Source organism: Seriola lalandi, unplaced genomic scaffold (assembly GCF_002814215.2).
Source record: "Seriola lalandi dorsalis isolate HSWRI2012SDOR001 ecotype SW California unplaced genomic scaffold, Sedor1 jcf7180002054353, whole genome shotgun sequence".
NCBI lineage: Eukaryota > Metazoa > Chordata > Actinopteri > Carangiformes > Carangidae > Seriola > Seriola lalandi.
Window position 1 is genome coordinate 486672 of NW_019524906.1, and position 27020 is coordinate 513691.

At 42.6% G+C, this 27020-nt stretch overlaps 1 protein-coding gene across 2 annotated transcripts in view; it reads left to right on the forward strand.

Moving 5' to 3' along the window:
• The window catches only part of glis1b (GLIS family zinc finger 1b), a 72564-nt gene that overhangs the window by 27374 nt on the left and 18170 nt on the right, over positions 1 to 27020 (forward strand). For both annotated transcript variants that reach the window (XM_023408073.2, XM_087174443.1), the window contains 4 exons: positions 2254 to 2446; positions 3723 to 5280; positions 23717 to 23878; positions 26635 to 26745. In XM_023408073.2, the coding sequence (XP_023263841.1) occupies positions 2254 to 2446; positions 3723 to 5280; positions 23717 to 23878; positions 26635 to 26745 (2024 nt within the window). The remainder of the gene's footprint in view (positions 1 to 2253; positions 2447 to 3722; positions 5281 to 23716; positions 23879 to 26634; positions 26746 to 27020) is intronic.

Sequence of the window (27020 nt, forward strand, 5' to 3'; positions counted from 1 at the left end):
TGAACTTTTCCTGGCAAAAATCCACCCTGTACAGTCTGTGCTGTGGAACAGAGCAATACGCTTTTTAAGAGCATTGTCTCATAATTTGAGTTTGATTTAGCGGGCTGCTTGGTGTGGGTCTGCGTTTGATATGGTGGTGACTCTGATATGTGTGTGAGAGAAAGCATGTGCATTCATTCAAGGTTTCATTGACCGACTGCCAGTCCATCCTGTGCTTTATGATGACAGTGTTTTTATTTGGTTGTTTGTGCTTTTGTGTGCATGCACATGGGCAGTCAAGGCCTAATTAAGAGATCTCTGATGATGTGAAGTCATCTTCATGTCACTTCTGGCCATCCTGATTGAATTACTCCTGACTTAAGGCAGGGAAACACTTGGCTCCACATCAGGGGGCCTTGAAACCTTCATACAGAAACATAGTTGTAAATGCTAATTGGTGGCGATGCCCAGCCAGCAAATTGTGAAAAAGGGAATCAAACAAACAAACAAGCAAAAAAAACCCCCCAGAACAATCCAGAATTTGATAAACAAAACAATTTGTATTGCTTGAGAACAGACCAGAGTTGATAGACATCTTGCCTCCTGTTAACGGCTTTGAGTGAAACCAGCGTAGTTCCTTTGGGTCCCCTGGCGATACTGGACTGTTTGCATTGCTCGCTTTGCCTTTTCTCTACTTTGTGTTTCCGCTGTGACCCGCAACACAACACATGCAGAGGAGGCTGTGGATACATCAGCTGTAGGAGGGATATGTGAATAGATGTTCCTTAAGCTGAGGATAACATGGCTCACAAAGTTCCCTTGTTTTCTCTTGTCTTTTGTTCATTCTTGTAACCTTTTTCCTATATTCCAAAACACTTCCTTTCCTGCTTGTCCTGTTTATCCTCCCTCTCCATCTGTTACTCATGTTGTAATATCTTTCTTTCTCCTTTGTTAATCTTTTTTGCTTTTTTGCTTTTTCATCTTTAGCCCAAATCCTTATATTTGCTGAAAGTTTCTCTGACTATTTTCACATCTAGTTAATTTTCTTTGCGGGTACCTTTCTGTGTTCTCCCTCACATACATGGTGTTTGGGTGAGTTTATTAATAATAGCTCATGGTGTGTGATAACATTGTCAATAACATCGTTAGGAGAAAATTGAATTTGAGAAATTGAGTTAGGAAAGTTGGAACAGGGGGCGCGTGGCCACCTACACATGCGTGTGTGGGGATATCGGCTTTCCCTTCACAAATATTTCCTCATACACGAGACCTCTCGTCTCTCCCTTTCATCTTTCTCCTTCCTACTTTTGTTATATTTTTGGTCACATTCATAAAGCGTCTATTTCTAATTAAATATTCAGATTGGAATGATAAAAATTCAGCTTGAAAACAAGTAAAGTTTAAATAATATGCTTGGTGCCATAAAGAGTAAAACACAATATAGTTGATAGAAAAAGAAAAATTCCTACACCTCAGTACATGGATCTACATCCAACCTTAACTTACTGAAGAAGCCTTTTGAGTGAGAGGTGAAACATCATCAAGAATCTAAAGCAAGTTTACACCACCCTTCAACTGCTGATTTTCCCCCCCATTAGTAACTTGCTAATTAAGTAAATAAAATGAGAAATGAATTAAATCAATTCATGAGGTCACTGCATTGTTTTCCCAAAATGATTGATGACATAAAATGAAAGCAAATGGTGGTAAATTTAAAGGGGAAGTATGTCATTTAATTTCTTGTTTAATACAATGGTTACACTTTTAATGGCTGGTCCTCCCTGACATATTTATTTGAGTAAGTTTATTTTTCCAAAATGGACACATCGCCTTTTTTTTTTTTTTTTTAAAGTTCCTTCACTACTCCAGCAATAATATTTAGCAATAAATCTCTCCAGCGTTATTCTTGCTGTCACCAATCAGACTTTGCCAAAGAGCTCTCCATATATCACTGGATACTACAGTTGTGGCAGCCAACAATTATTCCTCAAGAGAATATTTCTAATCTAATAGGATTTCAACATGTCACTGATGTCATGGATCCCATTGTAAACTGATTATTCTTCCAAGGCTGTCAGTAGATCACTGAGTGCAATTTGCTTAGCCAGCTTTTAATTTGAAAGTGACACTGGGTCACAGCTCTGCTAGCTAAAGCAATACTGATATGGGCACATATCAAGGATGCACCGTTCTCCTTTGCAAATACTATATCAATTACATTCTGATCCTTTGTAATGTGGCCAGTTTGCTAACACTCTTCTGGTCCTTTTCCAGTGAATGGTGCTTACTGCTCAGAGAAAGATGTAGACGCCGAGCTGGGTGACGCTGAGGGCACCCTGATGCGATGTGGGCAGAGCCTGCCACTGCCGGTGGGGGGTCATTCAGGGGGGCTCTACCTCCAGAGCCTCCACTGCGACAGACCTACCCCCGACCTCCTCCTGCAGGACGGCCCTCACCAAGACCACAGGTAAAGTGTCACTGTTATTTCTGTCCCTGTTTCAGTTTTGAATGTCTCCTGTTTGGTATAGTATTACTAACATTATGAAGCTACAATGTGTTTTTCATTATCTGTGCTATTGTGAATCAGATGTACACATACTGTATGTAGCTTGAAAGCTTTACCCAGTCCCATAAAACACACTGGATGGGGTCCAAAGTACAGCGTTTATGTTAAACTAATGCGATTCCTCTGTTGTGAAATCTTTGACTACTGTTGGTCAAGTCAGAAAGAATTCCCAGTGTATTTCTGTGTTGTGGGGTCTTCTTTCCCCTTCTCTTTTCTTTCCCTCGATCCTCAGTCATCCAACTGAAAGTGCGTCTGGACAAACATTCGCTCCTCTCATATTGTCTCTCAATATTTTCCCCACAGCCAAACAGGAAATGGTGTTCCTGAATAGAAGGGGGGGGGGGGGGGGGGGGGGGGTCTGCCAGTGGCTTTCTCCAGCCCAAGTTAGCGTTAGCTCCGTTTTTCCCCCGACGTGCTCAGGGGAAGGGACAAAGACGATTCCTTCATGAGACAGCCCCGGAGAAAAGAGAGCTCTTCTCACATCACTCAGGGGCTTTGGACAAAATCCATAATGAGCCAACTGACAGGAATGATTATGTAGGAGATCACAGCAACGCATGGAGAAATCTGACCTGGGTTCCCCATTCAGCAGGGAAAAGATTCCCACCATAATACACAGTATTGTAAACGGTGACCCTTCATAGACTGCAATTATGCCACCAAAACAGGTGACTCCCTATTTATCCCCAATGTTGGGTTGGGTTTAACCCCTTTGTGTCATCAAAGCCCGTCAGATGGACACACTAGCCAGTGGCCTCTCTGTCTCGGTAGCCATCTATCCCTCCCCCTCTCTATTCTTAGTCATAAATGCCCATTCATATCCTCTCACTACTAAAAGATCCTGTTTCATTTATTCATAAAAACGTTTTGGATCACCAGCAGTGGATGTTACCTGGTGTCCAACATCACCTTATGTCACCGAATCCATAACACGGTCTGCCCAATGTTAATGTTTGTTCCATATGGCCCCTTACGAGGAATGAAATATTTTAGGTCAGTGGGACTCATTTAAGATGGCATGAATGTTATTTGAACTGAGTGAAAGATTGGAGGAGGAGGGAGAAGTGGGTAAACTCTGACGGTGCTGCTGGTGGGAAGGATGAACCAGACTGTATCTGTCATCAGTCTGTGAGCTAAAAGCGCTCATATTCCTCTCTCTGTGTTTTTCTCCTTACAGATCCTCCTCTGCCTTCCAGAGGACCCTGTTGGGGGCCTCCTCTGGCCTGGGCTGCGGCAGTGCCAGCGGGACTCGCTCCTCTCTGCCTTACATAATCAAACAGGAGAACTCAATGGGCTATAAGACCTCCAGCACAGGGTCTGGGGTCCATAGCACATCTCAGGCCGGGTTTCAGAACTGTAGAGCGGGCCACGTTTTGGGGGTGCGAAGGGACGAGACAGTTGGAGCTCCGCACATTAGCAGCGGTAGTGGCGTATGTACAGCGGGCGGTGTAGGTAGCGCTGTGTCAAGGGACGCAGTGCAACCGTTTAATAATGAAGATGGCTCCTCCCCGCTGGCTTTGTCCCCAACTGGCTCCCATCATTCAGCGCGGCTGCTCAGTGCTAGCAGTCTGAAGAAACGCTGCCTGTCCCTGGCCTCGCAGTCCTCCGCCGCTGCTGGCACCGGCAGCATTGCTGCCACAGGTTCCCCATCAGCTACTGGCGCTGCTTCCGAGGAGATCAATATCACCGCCATCATCTGCTCCTCCTCCCAGATGTCGATGGTGGCCTGCGTCAACGGGTTCCGCACTAACCTCTCACCCAGCCACACCAGCAGTGCCGGCTTCTCCTCCTCTTCCTCCTCCTCTTCTACGTCCCCACCCTCTAACTCCTGCTCGCGGGAAACCCTCCAAAGGCCCCCACCTCACGGCAGCCCCCAGCAAGCCACGGTACAGGAGAGCTGTCAGCTGTCCTCACCTGCCACCTGCCTGCTGTCCCTTTCCTCCTCCTCGTCCTCCTCTTCAGTGTCATCAGTGGAGCCGGAGCAGGGTCAGGGGCTGTGTGAGGAGCAGGGCTCCATGCTGCAGGGGCGTGGGGCTGGAGGAACAGCCGGGGGAGGAGTGGGGGGAGGAGGAGGAGGAGGGGGAGGAGGAGGCTCGGACGGGTTGGGGCTACTGATGAGTGGGGCGCTAATGTCTGGGACGCTGCATTCGGGGCCTGATGCTGGGGCTCTCCTGGACAGGGGCCAAAGATCGGGGGCTGCCCTCAAGCAGGAGCCCCTCGATGACTTCTCTCCCAGTGAAGACGAACTCTATCAGCACCACTACCATCATCATCATCACCATCACTTGAGTGGTCGCAGTGGGCACCTTCGTCACCCTCACCACCCCCCTCGACCTGCCATGCCTCCGCCCTACCACCTCCACCAATACGTGGGGCCCAGCCCTGGGGGCCTGCTGCACCACCAGAGCCAGCAAACAGCACCAGCCTCTTCCCTGGGACACAAACAGACCTCTGGAGGCCCTCCCGGGTCCCACACAGCCCCCGAGCAGGAAGAAGCTGTTGGAGGAGCACTGGGTGATAAGCAGGTCTGTCGCTGGATTGATTGCAGTGCTGCGTATGAGCAGCAGGAGGAGCTTGTGAGGCATATTGAGAAAGTCCACATCGACCAGCGCAAAGGTGAGGACTTCACCTGTTTCTGGGCCGGCTGCATTCGCCGCTACAAGCCCTTCAACGCGCGCTACAAGCTGCTCATTCACATGAGGGTCCACTCCGGAGAGAAACCTAACAAATGTATGGTGAGTCATCACAAACCACTAAAACATTTACCAGCCCCAGAAAAACAGACATTAGTGGTCAGTTCTATTCACAACACATACATTCAGTATTGCTGAAAATCCCCTCATAGTTCGCCTTCTTACTTTTACTAATTTTTCTCTCTTTTTGAAAGTATTAGGTTGTATTTATTGGCTTATCATGAGTGTATTTTGTCCCATAATTACAATCATCTGTTAAAAATGTTTTTTTGTTTGAATTAAACACAAGAACATATTTCACAAAGTAATACAGTCCCTGTAGATGATTTTTCCTCCACAAGATACATGTACACTGTGTCCAAAAGCCAGCCTGGACTTGCTTCATTGCTGATTACTTTTCAACAGAAACTTTTATTTTGTTTTGGTTGAGAAACAGTTATGATTGTAATTCCTGTATTTTTAGTGGAGCATGTAAAAAAAGTTGTTTTTTTCTTCACTGAAGATGTGAGCTGCTGTAAGGGAAGCACTACCTCGGTAGTATAAATAGATTTGTGGTTGTATTCTTTACAGGTAAGGCTCCAATTCCACAAGTCAACACACTAATCAATGTCAAGCTGTCATTCCCCGCGTCCCTTAGCAAATGGAAAAAGCCCTCCAACCTTAAGAATGATTTAGTCCAAATACACAATTAGTCCACAATTTGTGTAGGGCAAAGCCATGTTTATTTTCACGAGCACTCTGTTTTTTGAGAAGGGATTCAGATCATGAAAAGCCAACACATATGGTTAACATAACCAAACAATGCCTACACTTGATCCATTTAAATGGGAGCTTTAAATGTTTAGCTGTCCCACAAGTATTAAGTGAATTGGCTCCATATCCAAGCCAAACATGAGGAGAAATGTAGTAGTCTGGAGAAGGGAGCCGCAGAGGGATGGTCGGTAACATTCGCTAGTCTTGCTCAATTCACGGCTTCACCCAAAGCCCCTGTCAGAAGTGGTCCTCTTCAAGTTCAGGAACCCATCCAAATCCTAATTATTGAAAAAACTGAGTCTGCAATATTGTTACAACACCTGCTTTATCTCAAGACCTGATTCTTTTTTTTTTTTTTTCACGTCTTGTTTATTTTTCTAAATAACTTGTATAACAGTGGCTTGTAAAATTAGCTGAAGCGAGCATCTTTTAATAGGAAGTTGTATTTTATGGCACTTTTGTGTTGTGTTGACTAAGAAATTCATGGTGGCTCTGAATGATTCTGAAAGTTGTTAATGCACATCTGAGCTGAACGCCAAGTGAAGCCAAAAAGACACTAACTCAACTGTTGCTGCTGTTCTCTTGCTTTGCGTCACTCCAGGGTATTAGCATTTCTGCTTCCTTGACTCAGCGTGAACTAAAAATTTGGAAGTAATTTGCTGCATTGTACGTGCCTCAACTGCTAATTCTGCTTCAGTTGTGTTGCATTAAAGGCTCATTCGACTTGTTGTTGTTGTTGTTGCTCTTTGGAGCATTGTGCGGTTGTGTCTTTACACCATTTAGGACTGCAACTACATTTGGTTGGCACATGTTTGTATGCGTATAGGTTTATGCATAAATGTATCACTGTGAAGGTGTGTGTGTGTGTGTGTGTGTGTGTGTTTTTGGAGATGTTTGCCATATGTGAGCGCTAGAACAATTCAGCTCAGTGTGGATGAAACACTGGACTCTGTCTGCGGACATGAGGCACTGTGAAACTCTGCTACACACCCTAACCTTATGATCACCCTTATTTCAAGCACACACACACATACACACACGCAACCACACACACACATACATATTTGCAGCCATGCAGCAATGTGAAAATGGGGATATTATTTCCATTGACTCTCACAATAGGAATTATTGATTCCATGTACAGTCTGTTTGGTTGTAACACTCGCGCTTTTCCGACAGAACATAAACAGAAATGTGAAATGTTTTCAAGCTTGAATCAACACATCTAATCAGCAGGGATTGAATGTATGTTGATCTGAGACTTCAGCAGATAAACCTGGAGGGCCAGAGAAAATAAACACGCTCCCTGTGTGTGTTTGTAAGTGTGTTTGTGTTTGTATGTAGTCTATACGGATTTAACTAAGTACTCTGTACTTATAGGGAACCTAGTGTCTCTGTGTGTATCTGAAAGAGCGTGCATGCTCATGTATTTTAGTTGAGTCCTTTTCCTTTTTTTTTTTTTTTGTCTGACCTTGTGTGCTTTTTGGCCAGTAGCACTGATACCTCTTGTGTTTGTTGTGTTCATGCAATAGACAAAGGCATTCAAGAATTTCAGCAATTCATATAGAGGAAACAGATGAGACATTCTGTTTTAGGACCAAATGCCCTAGAAAAACCAGAGCTAATCCCTTTATTATCTTTCCAGCAGCAGATTCCAGCGGACACTTATGAAGCAGGCCTCTCCTCACATCCAAACATAACACATATCTCTTTCTCTCTGTCTTTCTCTCCATGTATATATATATATATATATGTGAGAGAGAGAGAGAGAGATGTATTTACTGTACAGCTGCACAGCATTTGCTTCATGCTGCGTCTTGGCAGGAAAAAGTCATTATCACAACGCATAAGTTGTACCCTGACCCCTGCATGGGCCTGTCACGTTCAGTACCTGGCTAATATTTTCAGAACTTCTTCGTTAAAGAAAAAAAAAAAGTCAGTTCCTTCCATATATTGTGGCTCTTAAAAGTTCTGCTGCCTTTTAGAAAATATGTTTAGTTTCCTCTCCCCTCCAATTAAAGCGGGCCCTGGGCTGTTGTGTAGGGGCAGGCAAGCTATGATGGACACACGGGTGAAAAGGAAACAACATAATCTCTCTGCAATATCCTGTTGTGTTTCATGCCTAATTCACTTGTTGTTTTAGTTTATTACATTTTTTCCCTGTGTCTGCATAAATATTAAAAATATATCCAGCAGGAGTAGCCCTGACATGGTCCTAGACTTTGATATTGTTCTGCTTTGTCAGAGCCTGGCCCAGCGGATTTGAAGTGTCTGAAGGCTGCACTGTGAGCCATGAAGGTCAGAAAATATCCTCCCAAACGATCGCGGCTGTCTGTGTGGAAAGGACAGACGGTTTACATGGCATAGACTGTCTTCAGGCAGGAGTACAGCATTGTGCACTTTATTTAGTTTGTTTGGCAGTAGCAGTTTTGGTCAGATGTTGGAGAAAAACTCACCCATAAAGTAAGACTTTCAGAACAAAAGTACGCTTTAAATGGTATTAGAGGAGGTTACGTTGTTGTGGGATGAAGTGTGCAGTCAGTGGTTTGAGGCATGAAAAATGATTCAGTGGTTTTGTTATGCCACTGTATTTATATGCAAAATTTCATAGTAAGAATCTTTCGGAAAATCAGTATTTTTAGAAATCCCAACTAAAGCACAAGTTGGGGAGCATTATGTGCTGTAAATGGCAAAGGTAATGTTTTATTATGACAGTTTTGGCTTGGATATAATATCAAGGCTTCAATTAAAATTTTATTTTTGCACCTGGCACCTGGTCAAATTTATTAAAGCATGCTTATTACGTTCCGTGTGAGTAAAGTAAAGCAATCCCTGTGGTGATTTATATGTCATTAAGTAGAGAGATAAACATGTTTTCATTGTGCAGCATGCCCATAGTAATTTACAGTATTACATTATTATTTTTTGTCCCAGAATTCATAACACTAAGGTGATGTAATTGACAAATTATTTAAAAACAAAACAAAATTCCTCCATAAAAGGGTAAATTCACATATTTTAGTTTCATGTTTTCTTGGAGCACAGAGAGCCACCCGCCCATTTCACAATGATAAAACTCAGCCAGCATTAGCTGCTTAATGGGGCCCCGTCCAAACACATAGAAATGTGCACACGTACAGACAAACACCAAAACACACACACACTCACTCACTGACACACTCAGTCAAACCACTTGTTGAAGGAAAGTTGGATGTTGAGGCCTGCTGGAAAAAAAGCGTAGATCATGGAATTTCCTCTTTTTCCACTGGTGTGAAACCAGCAAACATATATATTTAGATTTACTAGACTGATTTTTGGAAGAGAGTGGCAAAATCCCTCGGCAGCAGACGCTGAGACGTTGAGCGCCAGTCAGTGCCAAGATGGCGTGTATTTTCAGGGGTAAATGGAGTCTTTTGTGAGCAATCAGCTCAGATGCAGGAGATGAAACAGGGAGTGCCATTAGCTAATTAAAACTGAGGTTCAGCACATGACCTGACTTTTCCTCTGAATGTCGCCTGAAACTGGAGCTGTCTGGGCACAGGGTGCGGGCGGCGAGTGACGTTGATATTAATGTGTTTGTACCCGTATGGGCCTCTGACGCTCCGGCCTGTTTGGACAGTTTAGAGGCCACGATTTCTGAGTCTAGCTTCTGAACCACTGGCTCCCAAAACTACCTGCGCTGCAGCTCAGTTCACTTTCAGATGATCCTCACAAGCATTTTATTTATTATATTTTTGCACCCAGCAGCAACAACATGCAGACATTCAAACTGACCCAAGCAATGAAGTCATGCAAGGAAACCAAACCACCAACACAAAATATTGTGCATCAGCAAGGCCAACTGCTGATCCACACTCAGGCTGGACACACATACACACACATTTACTCCAGTGTACTGGGAGAGGAGAGGTCTGTATATAGCTCATTTACAGTAATAAGGGTCAATAGGCGAGAAGAGGCATTGATTCAGCATGTCAAGAGTAACTGCATGCTTAGGAAACAGAGCTCCTAAAGTCTGTTAAATTGGCACAAATGCAAAGACCTTATCAGGCCCGAATAAGGACCTGGTGGAGATCAACATATAACACTTTTTGGGAGGGTCCCGTGCCTCTGCTCCCCATTAAATCATTTTCAGAATTTGATTTGTCAGTCATTCCCAAGGCAAATGAGTTCATCAGGTAGCTTGATAGTCTAATTTCTTTGTACAAACCCATAATCCCATCCTGTGGTTATCCTCTGTCTTCCTGTCAGGTCTGCTGCGCTGCTTGGCAGTGCAGTCGTCATGCTAATAGTAACACAACACTGTCCATATGTGATACTGGTATGATGAAACAGCTGGCGGAGGGGCTCTGCGACTGATGTTTTGGCATACGAATGAAAGCCCTGGATGGATGGATCTTGCTTGTTTTCCTTGTTGAGCAGCCTAGGCCAACTTCTTGTCAGGCCCAAAAGGTTTTCCAGTCAATCTTTTATAGTAATGTAATCCAGTACCCCACAACCCCCCAACATCACCCCAACTTTAATCCCCTGTTCTCTCCCACTATCTATCATTTAGATCTGAATTAAGGACTGCTTTGATATACTCAACACTTCCTGCATCTACACAACCACAACACACGCCTCAGTGTCAGAGACACTGAAACACTCTGTTGCAAGTAACAACTGATATATCGGTCCATTTATTTCATCATTGGCATTACACACACAGCTGTTCATTGATTATTAATTGTTCTTTTGATATAAACCATAAACTGGTGGGCTGTTCCATGTTGTATACATATTAAATATTTATGTTACACATTCTGCCAAAGTTTGATTCAAGGACTTCCTTTAAAGGTTGTCCTGCTTTTAAATCCAATTACTTATAAATATATTTAGACTTTAATTAAAATATATTTTATCTCGATGGCTACATAGGTTGAGGTCTGTCTTTAATGGCGTTTCAAACAGTAGACTGGTAAAAGTATTTGCATGTATTAAAAAGTGGCCTTGTCTGGAAGGCAAATGTAAAAAGAAAAGAAAAATAAACAAGTTTAAGTATTTATTTTATTTCATGATTTAAAACCATTTTTAGCTGTGTTAAAGTTTCAGTTGATTTTTCTTTCTCAGTCTTTAAGATACACATCAGCATGTCAGCGTGTCCTAATTACATATTAAATTCAACAGGATTTTGGTATGTTTCAACTGGACAAGTGACAAAATTAGGATCAGTATGCATGATAAATTCACTTGACTGAGCGTGGTGTTCATGGAAAACCGTGCCTCCGAAGCTGTGCACAATAGAAACTGAGGAACTTTGTTCACAGCTGAGTAAAGTGTTAAATGTTGGGAGCTTTCTCTTTGTCAAGTGTCCAAAGTAGAAATTGCCAGAGCCATTTCAAGGATACAGTTTTGATGGATCTCCAGTCGTGCACACTTTGTATCATTTCCTGTTAGTACAGAATGGTAAAGTATGCATAATAATTTCTCAGGACATGCCACTTGTACCAAAAGTTGCCTAATACTGCAGGTCTGGTTTGATGCAACACAAAATGTTTGCTCATTAACTTTTAGCCTAGTAGATTCAGCTGGGATCATTGTGTTGGGGAAGAGCCAGGGGACATGCGCATAATGTGCACGCATAGAAGGAAACAGGAGGCAGCAGCTTTCATTGAAATAACTGATCTGACATGTTTGAATTCATTGCCCATGGTTTAAAATATCCACGGCTGGGATGACAACAAGTACCTGCCCGTCATGGCGTATTTGGATGGCTGGACTTTTTTTTCCTCTCTGTTCTGGTTGGTATTTCAGACGTACAGCTAACAGTCAATATGAGTGTTACGATATAAGCAGTGAAGCATTTCTTGAAAACGCTACGTTGGACTCCAGCTATAAAAGGTCAAATAGCTACCTTCCTTTCAACTTCATAACCAGGTATCAAAGCATGTAGGATTTACTACATGTGATACACTCTAATTGCATTTGTCTGGAATGCAATATTTTGAGTTTCCCCATTTCCTCAACATTTAATCACGCTCTGGTATCGGAAACCTGAAGACCCAGGGCTGCGGCTGGTTATACATTGCATAGAGATTGTGTCATAATTGTGTCCCATCCAAAACCTTAATCAGTTTAACCTCTCTGCTGAGCCAGATCAGTTTACTAATACATGGGAGAGATAAAGCTAGGGTGTGTGTGTGTTCGGGTGTCTCTGTCAATGCTCGTGAGGGGGGAGGGGGGATGCAAAACTGGTTCATGCAGCAGAGGAGCCGTGGGATTTCTGTCTTAGGTCATGGACCTTTTTAGACTCCCTTCTAGAGTCTTAAAAATTTCCCTGGTTGTTAGAGCTCAATAGTAGTGCCTTTTGGTTGTGTACCGTCATGGATCATGTGCGATGTGGAGGCGTACTTAACTGTTTCTTCTCTGCAGTCAAACAGATAATTATAGCCATAGTAGCATTTTACGAGACAAAGACATAACAGGCCCTTTCTGCTCTGAGGCTGCCCTCCTCACCCGCTCCTCACCGTCACACACTGGCCTCGCTTTGTGCCAACACACAATTTGTGCCACAGAAGCCGGTCAGCAAACATACACACCAAACAGGTCAATTGCTTGTGTATGCCGGGAGTGTGTGTGTTGAACAGAGGTAAATCTCTTAGTGGACCCAGATGTTTGTTTTTGTTTTTTGCTGACTTGTCAGTGTGGCAGAGGGCACTGCATAGAACTGAGTCCAGAGCAACATCTACCCCTGACCGCCTTCACATCACCCACCAAACAAGCAAACAAGAAGGACATTTATACACACCAGGACCACTTCTGTGTCAGGGCCACACCACAGCCCCAGGACGACAGTATCCCTCCACCCAGCCCAGACCCACACCGCTCCTCACCAGCCCAGGCTAGACCTGCAGCTAATATATATGAGAAACTGAGTTGCTACCGTGCAAAATAAACACTAAGAGTAGTATGGATAAATTATGTAGCGAAAGACATGTTTACATTTATGGTGTCAAGTTTAAATTATGCACTGCGGTGTTCTGTGGTTAGTGTGCCGGGTTTAATTTGAATGTTTGAGAAACGCAGTGAAGGTTGAAAGAAACGGAGCCAGACAGGCAATTCACTTCTACTGATGTCATCCCGAAAAAGACATTTTTGCCCAGAATTCATCACAAGGCATTATGCATGACAAGTGATTTGGTATGCACTGAATGTGGACTTGAGAGCATATTTGAAGCATTAGCAAAGCCGTTGCATACGCAGCTCAAGTGTTTGTTACAGGTCAAACGAGCTTTCCAAGCTGAGACGTGTGTGTGTGTGTGTGTGTTTACACTGTCAAGACCTTCAGTGTGTTTTCAAACGCCCAAGAGAGAACGAAGAGAATGAAGAGAGCTCCCAGTGGAAAGATCCAAGTAGAATATCGAGGCATGGAGTGTGGTGTTAAATGGCACATATATCAAAACAGTGACATTAACCAAAACCACATCTACTGTAATGATTGATAATAAGAGCGAGGTCGGAAATTAGAGAGAGAAAGAGAGACGGGACCAAAAATCCTCTCGGTGGGACATATAAGGACACGATACACACAATGATACACTCATCTTTTTTATTACTGTATTTTATGATTATGTTACCCAGCAGAACTGGCACTACACAGGACTGATATTTAAGCTGGGATTTACCTCTCCCCCGTAGAGTTTTACACCCCAATGATCTCTAACTGTCTCCAGAAAGAAGCCTGCTCACTTTCTGTTCACGTCTAAAAAACATCTGTTTCACATTCAGTCTGTTCAGCTTTGGAATTAGTTTAACATCGATGTAAAAGGGTTTATACAGGGTTTAGAACCAGAATGGTTTGGTTATTCGGGAGAATTACAGTAGAAGTAAGAAGCCCTTTAAGTCAAAGAATATCCTTTTTCCTTTTCCCTCTGTTCTCTCAGCTTCTAATAACAGCGATCTGTCAAACTGTGTCACGTAGCAACTGTCATTTCGCTTGCAATGCATCCTTGTCAGGGGCAAAACCAGCAAAACATCAGTATCACAAGTATGCCAATTTCATTTTCAAAGAAATAAGGCCAAGACAATTAGATTAAGTCATGCATGATTTAAAGGGCCACAAGGAAATAAATATTGTATCTGGGAAAAAATGCTGTATTGTAATTTGCCTGCACCCTAACTGGCAAATTGTGTGAGGTCAGCTAACAGCAGGCTTGGGAGTCATATTGCAGTTAACATAAACATATGTCTGTTGAAAAAATACGAAGGAAATATTCCATAAATATGAAAACATTTACCGAAGAGTAGCAGTGATTAGTGGAACGTCAGGATTTTTGCCAGTGGAGCCCGTCGTAATTGCACTGGAATGGGGAGTGGTGTTACTCTCAAATAAATGTCTTTTCCTATAGGACAGTGGACACAGACATGTTGCTGTGGACTGAATATGAAGAGAGAACTATATACTGAAATGTGGTGAATTGATTTATTGAAATGTGAATGAACGGTGATGTGCTCGCTGAGAACGGCTGAGCTGTGATTGGACTTGACACTCTGAGTGTCTAGCGCAGTCTGATATATTGCAACCAGCCATATCCACATAACTGGAAACTGGACCCTGAAACCCACAGAGAGCAGAAAAAGAACACAACCTTGGCAAGCCGAGGAGTGAACAAATCAAGGGGCACCATGGCATCTCAGTTGCACCACATTTCTTGGGCAGCTGCTTTTTTACCCAAAAGGCTTTGTGGTCTGGTCCCCCTCCAGAGGGTTGCATAAACGCACTCTCTTTCCCTTCACCCTGCTGGAATCCACGGGCTGGTGTTGATCACAATGCCATGTTGACCTATTGTTTAATTTTGCTGGCATGTTTTCTGTCTGAATACTATAGTGCTTCTGGCATCAAGGCATTTGGCTTGGCAACTCGCTGGGCTTCTGTAATGTTTATTTGTTGTCACGTCAGAGTTATAGAGTCGCCAGTGTATGCTACAGTAGGCGTGAGCCTTTACACAGCTGTGTCAACTCTTGACTTGTGTGGACAACGGTTGGTTTGCCAAAAGGGGAGAAGGGCTTTTATTTCTTTACCTAACAAGTCTGTACAATGCAGGAACGCTGTGACTTCAACCGTGGTATTCATTATATCAGGTTGTCACACAGGAATTCAAGCCAGTAGACGAGATTTAAATATCAAACTTTCTTTCGTCAGCTGAAATCACAAAGTGGGAATGCAACCAGCAAGAGTGTCCCTGTTCGCATTTAACTGAAAATACAATTGTGGTGTTGGGTATGTCTGTTAGCATGAAACATTCTCTGGTCACACCAATAATTCAGCTACCAGCAGTGTCGGCCACTTTGGTTTTCTGGACTGATGCTGCTGTTCGGTGGTGTGTGTGTTTTTTTTTCTTTCTAGTACATGAGTGGTTAATGTCAGGAGTTGTTGCCAGAGCCAAGGCATCTTTCCAGACCTGTGGCAATAACCAAAGATGCCAATTTCTCCATTACCAGCGGCCTCAATAGACCAGAATGGAATGCAATCACAAGACATGTTGCATTTTGAGCAAGCCGTGTGGCACATTTTCTTTTTGTTTGGACAGTTTTCACTCTGGGAGATTAAGGCAGTTGCTGCAGAAGCAGACAAGGCACGTTAAAGTAAGAAGAGAGAGTGAGACACTTTTTTTTCTTGCGATTGTACAGTTGTCAGCATGTAAAGATGCCCAGCGCAGCTTTAAGGTTATTAGACTTTTGGACTCCATGAAGAAGAACAGCAGCTGTGGAGGAGAAAGTCAAATAAATGCCTGAAATACAAACGTTAAAATTGTAGGCCGACTCAGAAGTCACAGAGGGGAGAGAAAATGATGGATGATGACGATGATCCAGTAAAAATATCACCTCACAGCTCAGGCCAATCATCACATTGGATCGTACAGTATTTGTCTAACAGTCTAACAAAAGAGCAATAAAGTGGATCAATTAAATATAAAGTTATTGTCCTTGCTGGCTGTTGCTGAATTGGCCACAATACCTCCAATATAAAGTGGAGTCATGGAGCATGTTGAGCTATACAACACCCCATTGTCGGGTTGGAGCGAGACGAGCTTATTGGCAGAAGGGGGTAAAAGAGAGAAGAGAGAGACGGACAGAGAAAGCGAGAGTGAGAATGGAGGCAGGTGTGAGTGAAAGGTGCTGGACAGATTGAAGCCCGGTTGTCAGAGGACGCTGTAGCTCATGGGCCCGTCGAGCGGGATCCCGTATTGACTGCCAGTAACATCAGTCCAGGCGCCGGCTCGGAACACAGATCATGTTTAGGATTTTCATTGTGTAACCCGGAGTCTGTCTTTTTCGTGGTGGGTTCGGATTTCGTGAATGGGTTTATAATTAATGCCTTGATGGTTACTAATGGCTGTGGCACTGGAAGGTTTGTATTGCACACTAATTAGCCATTATAAATGGTTAGGATTGCTAGTGAGAATAAACACACTGTCACAAGACAAAGTGGGATGGCTCTTATAGAAGTCTCTCACTGAGTGAGAGGTCACAGGATCATGTCTACTCACTAAAGTGAAGACCGAAGCCAGTAAATATTCAGCGGTTATTTATTCCATATCCAACCCTTACTGTACCATAAATCTTCTTCATGTTTCAGTCAGTCAGCATTGGAACATAAAAAGTTCCCATTTTTCTTGCCATAAATAAGATGGCAATTTATACGTCAATCTCACGTTGAACTTCGAACGCGACTCAAGTCTGAACTGAGTATTGTTGGATTCATGTAAGTGTGGCACAAGGTTAAATTGTAAGTGAGGTAATACATCTGCGTCTTGTTCTGCCTCCTTCATAACACTGTAGTAAATTTGTCATTTAATTATTTCATATTCAAAAAAAATAAAATAAGATTATTAAGTGTGACAGTAAGACAGTTTTAGGTTGTGAATACACAAGTAGTATGTGTTTTCATTGGGGTTTTTTTTCCCCCTATCAGGATGCAGCCAAGTCTCGCTAAACCTTTAGCTTTAATCCATGCTGACTTCCTACAGTAGGAATCTTCAGGGGAAAGGTGTACGTATATATACAGCATGTGAAGAGATAGGAATTCTACTTAGACAGTAGAGTTCTGTGTCATTCCTAATCAATGATGAAACTGATACGTTAATATTTCTGGGTGATGTTAGGGCAGCTGAGAAGAAGAGAAAGAGGCAATCACTGTGCAAAGCACTGTCCTCTGTCACTTATAAAGAATCGATGCAGTAACACGATCCAGTGTTTGTTACAAGCAGACTCTGTCTTTCAGGGAGCTGAACAGCTAACCTCTGTTCATACAGTTGAGTGTAAAGTATGTCTGTATGAAAACGATTTGACACCCTGAGCTTTTGCCCAGAAGGAAAATTTAATATGCTGGAGGCAACAGAAGAATTAGGTTGGTTTGGTTCTCCGCTAATGCTGCATGATAACACACAAGACATCTCCTTTTCCCTGACAGTCCGCTTCATCTCTTTGAGAATGTGACCCTGTTTTCCTTTTTCCCTCAACCTGGTGAACCGGTAAACCCCGGGCTGCCTGGTTTAAGAGGAAATCACATCTTAGCTCTCTAATCTGATGCAGGGCTGCAGAGCTGGTAGACATTTGAATGAAGGCCTCTGAATCACAACAGGTTAAGTGCTTCCATGAAGCCTCACCAGGTTGTTGTGCAGCCAGGCTCGCACTGTTGCCAGGCCTCCACCACGGGAGCAGGGGTTCAGAGCCATCACGGCACTTCCTCCTCAATCTCCAGCAAACAGTCTGCGAGAGGAACAAAACAGCTGGACCGGCTCATTATGTGAGCAGCCTCATTTAGTCATCATAGGAATGCTTCCTGTTGTGCCATCCACATACTTTTTAATCTGGCCCCCCAAACTATTTAGGCATGAGTGCAAAATGGCTGTTAAGAACAATTTCTTTAGTCATTTACATGACTACTTCCTCCCACCAATTTATCGGCTGAACTCGCATCTGGACAACACTCCCTCGCTTTTAAAAATTTGTTGCGTGTACTCATATCTCACTATTCATTAATCACAGCCTCCCAAAAATTAAGCAAAGTCCAGGACACAGGGGAGAAGAGAAGAGATGTGTTAAGCACAAACAACTCAAGTTACTGTAAATTCATTTTTCTCCTGAAAAAGCAAAAAAAAAAAAAAAAAAAAAGTTCATTGCTATCTTTGATTCAAATTAAAACCCTATTCGCAACAGATGAGGCTGGCTGCTAAAAGGGTCCCGCTTCGCAGTGGAAATGATATGTGTAAACTATGTAATGCAAATGTTTTAGCCAAGCTGTGTTTAATTTTGTATCCTGACGAAGCGCATGAGAAACCTGTCTCTCCTTAGCTGTCTCGTTGAATCATATGGATATAATTTCATCCATTTACGTTTTTCTGCTCTTTGCTGTGGTTGCCACAGGGCATTTGGAAGCAGGCAGATTAAATGCACATGTTCCTCCCATCCACAGCCGGGGCACTCTGCTCCACAGCCTCCCCTCCGAACAGATCCTGAAGTGTTGGTGGTTTTCCTCGTTGGTCAGGGCAGAGAAAGACACCTTGTGATAAACCAACTCATTCCAGCGACCGCTTTTTTTTCATACTCATAAAGTTATACAGGCTGCTTTTGAGCATTGGCACTTTATAACATGTTTTATTTGGCAGTGTTTCCGTTTGCCACCAAAACTCTTTTTGCCCTTCATCGTGTCTGTCAGGCTTGGCAGTAAAGGAACCTGGATGTATTAGGCAAAACTAATCACAGCGGAAAGCCTGTTGAGGCTGTTAGGCTCTGAGTACTTTTTTCTTTTATGAGGGAGGGGGGGGCTCTGAACATGAGTAATAGTGAATTTCATGCTAGTTAGCAGCCGAACACTTGAATCCCATCTCCCCATCATTAATCAGAGGCCTGATCTACAATTACTGCCCGAGGCCTGAGAGATATCTTCGTGCTGAGGGAGATATCAAAGGGTTCCCTCGCATCTGTAGCAACCCTAGAAAAAGCTCTGCTGTCAGGAGAGAAAATCCTGGAACTTATTCTTGAGGAAAAGAATATCTTCCCCCAACACCCCTCCATAACGGCTGGTTTGTTCGCATCATCTGCAGCTCCTGCAGGTTGCTAATGAGCCGCCGCATGTGAGGAGAGCTGCACACTGCTGCCTTTTAGCTTCAACACTGTTTGGCCTTCTCCCTGCCAGTCAGGAGTCATTTCCCATGAAGGCCTCAGGCGGGACACGCACCTCCACCAGCCTGCATGCTGCGCCCATAATCTGTCTGTTGTGATCAGCTGCCTGTCCACCCTTTCAACCCACTCTTGCCCCCTTCAACCAAGTCAAGACCCCGCTGTCATCCCCAATGTTTACCGAGCTACTGAACCCCCACCCCATTCAAGAGTGAAATGGTGTCAAACGGGGCTCAAATCCCTCCACGCTGCCAGTGCCGCTCCCCTCGTGTGGTGATCTGTCGGTTTACCTTAGACGGAGGTTTGCAGAGAGGAAAACTAAACACGTTTAAAGCAATTAATGTGATTAGCGCCATCTAAACTGTTTTCATAGATAATATCAAAGGTAAAATCGATCCTGTGTCAGAAGCCTCAGCCACCACGGCTCTCTGTTTATACCACTTTGACCTATGTGCTCATTACTTTCTAAACAGTTTACATTTTAGGCAACTCCTTATGGAACATATAGAGGATGTACTGAAATATGTCCTTTTAACTTGTTTTTGTTATTTTCATTGGCTCTTATCATCATTATATCTGTAACATTCGTCAGTCTAGCGAGAATAAGACCCACGACCTAGGATGTATAACTGCCTAGGACCACATACTGCCCACATCAACACTGTGAAAACACTTTCTCCCCCGTCAGTCCCAGCAGTACTGGTGTATTTTACAGCACCGTGTGCCCCAAATACGCAAAGTGAAGTTGACAATCACTGAACTCACTGAAAGAAGTCATTTTAACCAGAAGATTGGCCGCGCTGAAACATCTTACTGTAGCATAAAATTTTTCATGCAGGGTTGCTGGGTAATGTCCATGCCTAGAGGTGGCGTTGCCTATTGGTTTTCCCATCAGGTAGGAAAACCTCATACTCAGCTGTCTCCCTGCTAGTCCCGCTCCCTGAGTAATAATACGCTCTACACGATTAACACGGTTTCCTCCACGGACCCCTAACTATAATTTAGTCTCAAATTTGTACTGCAGAAAAGAAAGCAATGAAAGAGTGATTATTCCCTTATACATAAATACACACTTTTGGCAAGTCAATAATAGCCGTGTTTGTTTTCCCAACTCAAATGCTCGGCGCCGTATTTCAGCAGTCGGCATGGACTGTGTCTGTCATGACCGGTATGGCAGTGTGGATGTTCCTCTGCACTGAGATTTTTATTAAACTTTCCCACCCTGGCTGCCTCTCTCGTTTCCAGCTGAAACATTTGATTGGCATGACTCAAGAATAATATGTTTCCCTCTGTGCAACATTGTGCGACATGAAATCGTAAAGATATTTTCCATGGCTGCATGCTGAAGCCTGGACAGTCTATATGTCTTTCTAGCGTTGAGGAATCCTACGTGATATTTTTCCTCATATTTCATTCCCATTCTCCTTAATGTAAGGTTATGTTGCTGTCTAGTGAAGAAGTGAGACATTTTGGCTTGCGTACATTTTATGAATTTGTCATGGGCACTTTGGGACAAGTTAATGGCCTTAACTTAAACCACACTACACGTAACCTTAATCCAAAAATAGCTGAGTGGATTGCCACTAATTATGCTGAACTCTTGAGCATGCGGCTGGCTATCGAACGCTTTGGAACTGTTTGAGCATTGGAAAATGTCAAGTACTGAAGGTTTTCTTGATCATGTCTACTTATTCTTTAATCAGATATTATAAATCATAACTTTGGTCATTTCAGACTGAAGTTTAATTTGGGGGAAGTTATTATATTACTGCTTGGTGCTGAGACAAACACATATTTTTTCTGAAAAAAGCGGTATTGTAGAGAAACGTGTTTATATTTTTCACAGTGAGATATCAGAAAATGTATTATTATGGTACTGAAACTCAGGTATTGTATTGGCACCATCAATACTGAGTCCTACTTGAACGAGATGAGAAAATGTCAAGCTTTATTCTCAGTCAGAGGCATGTATAAAACCCCATGTTATGTTTTTGTGCATTTATGTTTGCCCAGGGTTGTTTTCAGTAAAATCAACCTCAAAAACTCTGAAATATAAAAGAAACATCGATCTGATCATGATGAGAGGAAGCTTTTGTTTCCAAACTCATCGGCTCAGAGCTCCTACAAACTTCATGAGGACTTGTGTGCTGTGTGGTTATAAGCGAGCAGATTAAGACTCTCTTACTGAGCCACACACACACGCACACACACACACACAGATCAGCCTGGTCACCTAACACAGCTCTACCATGACAGGCTTAGGTTTCGCCTATATTAAATGGAGCCTGGGTGAATAGAAGGCCCTGCCTGTGCTGTGTGAGTGAATGAAGGAGGCCAGGGATGAGCATTGAGCCCAGATGAAGCTGAAGGCCCATTAGAAGAATGGTGTCACTCTCTCCTTAGCTGTAACCCGACCTGTTGTTAGCAGGCTTCACTAAAGGTCAGGGTACAATGGACAGTAGAGACCTCAGAGGCTCTGCAACAGTTTTATTTGCACCAAGGTCAGTTTAGCTCTTTGACAGAAATTAGTTTTGGGTAAGGTTTAGTTTAAGTGGTGAAGCTGTTAAGCTAGAGGATACTGTCTGGCGTTTTAGGGGGTAACTTCAGAGTCAGAGTAGTTGCACCATTGTTTTTAACAGACCAATTGCTGTCCTTGCTCCCCTCCTTGCTCAGTGCTTGAACCTCTACTTTATGTTTTTGCCACAGTATGAACAGTCTCACCACAGTAATTCTCGCACCTTAACTAATATATAATAAAGATGTATGAAAAATAAAAACATAAAATGGTTACCATGTGTATAATTTTTATGTGATCAACAAAGAGTTTGAAATATTAAAATCTAGGGAGTTTTTACTGCGGGAACTTTCCCAGGGGAAAGTTAATCCAAGTTTTGACCAGGAACAAAAAAAGTCCTTGTTCCAGGCGGTAGTGCTTTCTGATGGTTCATGGGCAAATTTGCCAAACACAGACACTACAAACAACTACATCTTGTGTACAGCTTAATTTACAAAATAAGGAAGGAATAGACTTTCTAATAATAATAGCCAGTATCGATATTGGAAGCAGGGGTGGACATTTCTTGATGTTTATTAATGTGAACAGCAAAATTAGACTTTGTGTCGACTTCCTGCCTGCTTTGAAAAAAAGAGATGAAACTGAAATCAATAAAAACTAAACTACTAACTAAACTATCAAACACTCACATTGTCTCCTTTAGAGACGTCTCCAGCTCTGCGTGTCTCCTTTACATTCATTCATTACATCTAACTCAAATATCAGTCACACCACAGTAAATACAAAGATCAACGGGATTACTCTGTTGTTGTTGTTTCCTGGTGTGAAAATTGTGTTTCAGATGTTGACATCTGTCATTAATCTCGTCCGTCTGATCCTTACAGTTATTCAGATGTGGTGGAAACTCAAAGTGCAAAAGGGACTTTTAGTTCCCGAGTTCAGTGCCTTTGGTTCCAAAGTTCCCGGAACCTTTTGATCAGAAAGGACTAATAGTTATTTTAGCGTGCTTCACCAGCAATCTTTGACTCTTTGTGGTGCTACATGCTTTTTCATCTTTCCATCTCCACCACCACTTTTTATCTCTTGTTTTCTTTTCGCTACTGTACCTTGTGACAGTCACGTCTCCCAAGTATACTGATGTCAAGGTGCTGCCGAAAACCTAAATGGGATTAGTTAGATATAAGTAGCATTGAGCCTCCCATAGCACTGTACACCCATGCACTTTGTGACTCTTTACACGGCAGCCCCTGCAGGGGGTCTTGACATAGACAGCCTCATGAACCAATCAGCCGTGTTTTCTGCTTAAGAGCAGGAGTGGATATACGAGAAGCCTCATAAATCATTCACATGTTAACAAATCTGTGGTGCTCATTGGCTGAGTGGTTGGGATCAAATGGGCCAAGCTGGGTCGGATACGAGCTTGTTTACAGTCACTGTCACTTGTCAGTCTAATGTACTATACACAGCAGAACACTTATCTTATGCTATGCATTACAGCCCATTAACCGCTGCTCTACGGCACACTCCCAGTTTCCCCTTCAATGTAAATAGCAGCCTTGAGGCAGGTGTACTGTCAAGCACGCCACTGTCTTTCAAGTGGACGTGGTTTTAAACAAAGGTCCTTGGATTGAATGCGTAATTCAAGAGCCATGGAAAAAATGCTCATGATCATACCACCCGTGTTCTTAAGCATCTCTCACTTTTCCATAGTTAGTGAATATGTGGTGTAGAGTGAACTCCTCCAGCTGTGCGAGTGATTAAGGGACTGAGGGAAAGAGTGGGACTTCTTTCTGAGTCACACACAGACACGTATACAGAGCCCACATTGTACCAGAATTTGCCAGATTTACACTGATTGATTTCTTTTTTCTGTGTGTGTGTGCGCGCATGCATGTGGGTGTTTGTTTATTTCCTTGTGTGGTTCTGTGCATACCTGGGATCTGTGTGTACATGCATTCCTGTGTCATCTGTATACGTGTGTGTGTGTGTGTGTGTGTGTGTGTGTGTGTGTGTGTGTGTGTGCGCGCTGTGTTCCCTCCTCCACAGTTCGAGGGCTGTAACAAAGCGTTTTCACGTCTGGAGAACCTGAAGATCCACCTGAGGAGCCACACAGGAGAGAAGCCGTACCTGTGCCAGCACCCCGGCTGCCAGAAAGCTTTCAGCAACTCCAGCGACCGCGCCAAGCATCAGCGCACTCACCTGGACACGGTCAGAAACTAAGTCTCTGCTCTGTCTCACCTCCCAATGTTTCACCAGAGTAGATTAATGTTTAACATGTCTCGGGCCAGCAGTTAAAATAGTCTGGGTGGTCGAAGTGTAGTGGAAAGGGTGGCTGCATGAAATTAAAGACTATAGGTGTTTACATTTTTCATATACAGGCTGCATTTACTTCCTATAAAATCCATTCAGGGATTAAATTATATGCAAATTAAAGAAAAAATTGTCGTGGGATAACTGGCATTGACTGTCCCCTCTGCATATGTGTGGGTGTGTATCGCTGAATAAAGCTTTGCTCATACTTCACTTTTATGCCAACATGAAAAACTGCACTGCCGTCCAAGCCTCAGTGCCCATTTCCACGTCTTGACAGTGTTAGACTTTAATTTGCTGTCAGTCAGTGTGGCATTCTCACTCTCCCTACACTGGCAGTGACATGCCACAGATCATTAAATGATCAGTTCCATTAGGCTGAGTCGCAGCTCAGGCCATAACGGACTTGGATTGGAGCTGTGAGCTCAGACAGAGCTTCGCCTGTTTCTCTGACCTGTGGAGAGGGAAGGAAAGGTTGAGTCAGACCTTGCTGCCACTCGTCATGTCTCAGTAACCCCACCAATACTCACTTTATCACCATGCGCACGCCAACTTAGCTACGGAGTAAATAAGTTGTTTTGTTCAAATTATACACTTAAGTACAGTTGAGGTATTTGTTTCCTCTGCCATTACAGAAAACATTTCACTTTTCTCCTCTGCATTTTAATATAATTTCCGCTTTATATCACACTACTCCAATTTAAACAACCTACTCATGATATTTTTATCCACTGTTTATGCTACTGTATACTTAAGACAATAAACGTAAACAACTAACCAGCTTTAAACTGTAGATAGAAATCAAGCACATTATATTGGATAGGAATAGAGTGTTTTAAAAAGTCTATGAATGTAATCAGTTGATGAAATCTGTGTTTATGTCAGACCAAATTCAGCAAATTCTTTTTGCTCTCCTGCCAGAGAGCCACAACCAGTCAAGTCAATAAAGTTGAACTTTTATGGGCCTACCTAAAATTACACATTTGTCTCAAGAGGGCCTGACAACCAGAACATCACTGCCTCCTCGATTTGGACAAGAATAAACTTAAGCAAAAGGAGAAAAAAAAGGGAGAGGCAGAGGCGGGATCCCTGGAGGACAGACAAACATGCAGTAGGAGTCATAATGACATGTCTCTGTCTGACACAACAAGACCCTACAAATCTGAATATTTATCACTGAAAAATTAATGTTCATAACAAGGATGAAAAAAAAATTCCTTCCCTACTATGAAATGTCTCAAAAACTATTTTGTAATTCTTTTGTATTGTTTTCAATGATGGAAAGTAATAAAGTTTTAATTTAAATAGGAATTCATTTTAGGAGTATTTTTATACATTTATTTCCAGCATGCCCCCCGTCTGTTCCTGTACTGGCCAGCCACAGATGCTTTTTGGTCAATGTAGTAGTAAATCATTCAGAGTTTTTACCTAAGGAGAAATTTGAATGCAGACTTTTGTTTTTCTGTCAGTCAGGGATTTTCTCCCAACACCAACTCTTTCCACAGTAGGACAAATGATACAGCTAATCTGGAACCCCGATGCTTATGGCTTCACATTAACACCCTGCTAAGGCCTTCGCTGCGCCTGCCCAGCTGCCTGCCCTGCCAAAAACACTTTGGGGGGAAAATCGTTCTCAAGCTTTAATGATATTTATTCTACACAGAAGTCATGCTTGATTTTTTTTTTTTTTTTTCAAACTAAGGGTTCAGCAACGTATTGGGTACGTTACTTGGCAAAACAAACATGGCGGAGATGAGTGGCACTGTAAGCACCTTGGAATAACAATGGATTATTTACAGAGTAGGTTGAGGTATGGAGGCAGAGCTAATAAAGACGCGTATCCTCTTACACTTTAATGGGCAACTTATATTCGAGGATGAAAAAAGAAAAATTGCTGTGAGGGGAAAAATCCCTCAATCAGCGAGCTATATACTATATTTGCTTGGTTAATGAGAGGAATGTGAAATGATGAGGAAACTCCATGACAGTGTAGTTGTTTTATAGTCATTTCTGTTACACTAATGTGCCTACATCTCTCTCTTTACGACCAATCTGTATGTCAGCACCCACACTGACGTACAGATTGATGGTATAGAGTACCACTAAACATTATTTCCCATAACAGGTCTATTTTCATGGCATGCAATATAGAAATTCAGAAAGTGTAGCACAAACAAACATGCCACAAAGAAATTCTGATATATTTAATCAGCTGATTATTTAGCATCTTAAAGACTTAATTTATCATTATTAATCTTGCAGTATTAATGTTGTCGGTACCGGGAGAGTGAGCTTTCATTGCTGAGGAGAGAAGAAAAAGTGAAACACAACACAGACCAACCAGATGATAAATTTGGTGTTAAAATGTTTTACAACTGATTGTTTGTCTTTTCTTTTCATCCTTTTTCTGCTCTTCCTTTTACTTCAAATTATGTGTTTCTCAGCTGGAAGGTAGGACTTTAACTTTGCCTTTAATTCAACACATTTCAAACTCACTGTGTATTGATTTTGCTCCTTAATTTTTCAGTTCCTGTGGTGTCTTCTTTTATAGCTGCCCTGCTTTTTTCCTCTGTTGCTGTCTTTCTTACAATAAAGCTCATTCAAATGTGTTACACTCTTAAAACTGATGTGAAATATTTTCTCTCTTCTCATAGAAACCATATGCATGTCAGATCCCCGGCTGTACCAAGCGTTACACGGATCCCAGCTCCCTACGCAAGCACGTCAAGATCCACTCAGCCAAAGAGCAACAGGTGCGTAGAAAGGTAAGATACTTTGTACAAGAGTGGGAAGGAAAAGCTATAAAAAAAAATAAAAAAAAATATGTACCTGATGTTGTCAAGTAGTAAGAAAAAGGCATGTTTCCAAAAAGGAACCAAAATTCTATCATGTGTGAATAAAACAAAATGTAAGTCTAGAGTAAATTAATTCAATATTGAGATTTTTTTTTTTTTTAAGGAATATTATCTGTTATTGTTAATTTTGCATTAAAAAAATTCTCATGTGCATACAGTATGTATGGGTGGCTGTGCCTGCGTAG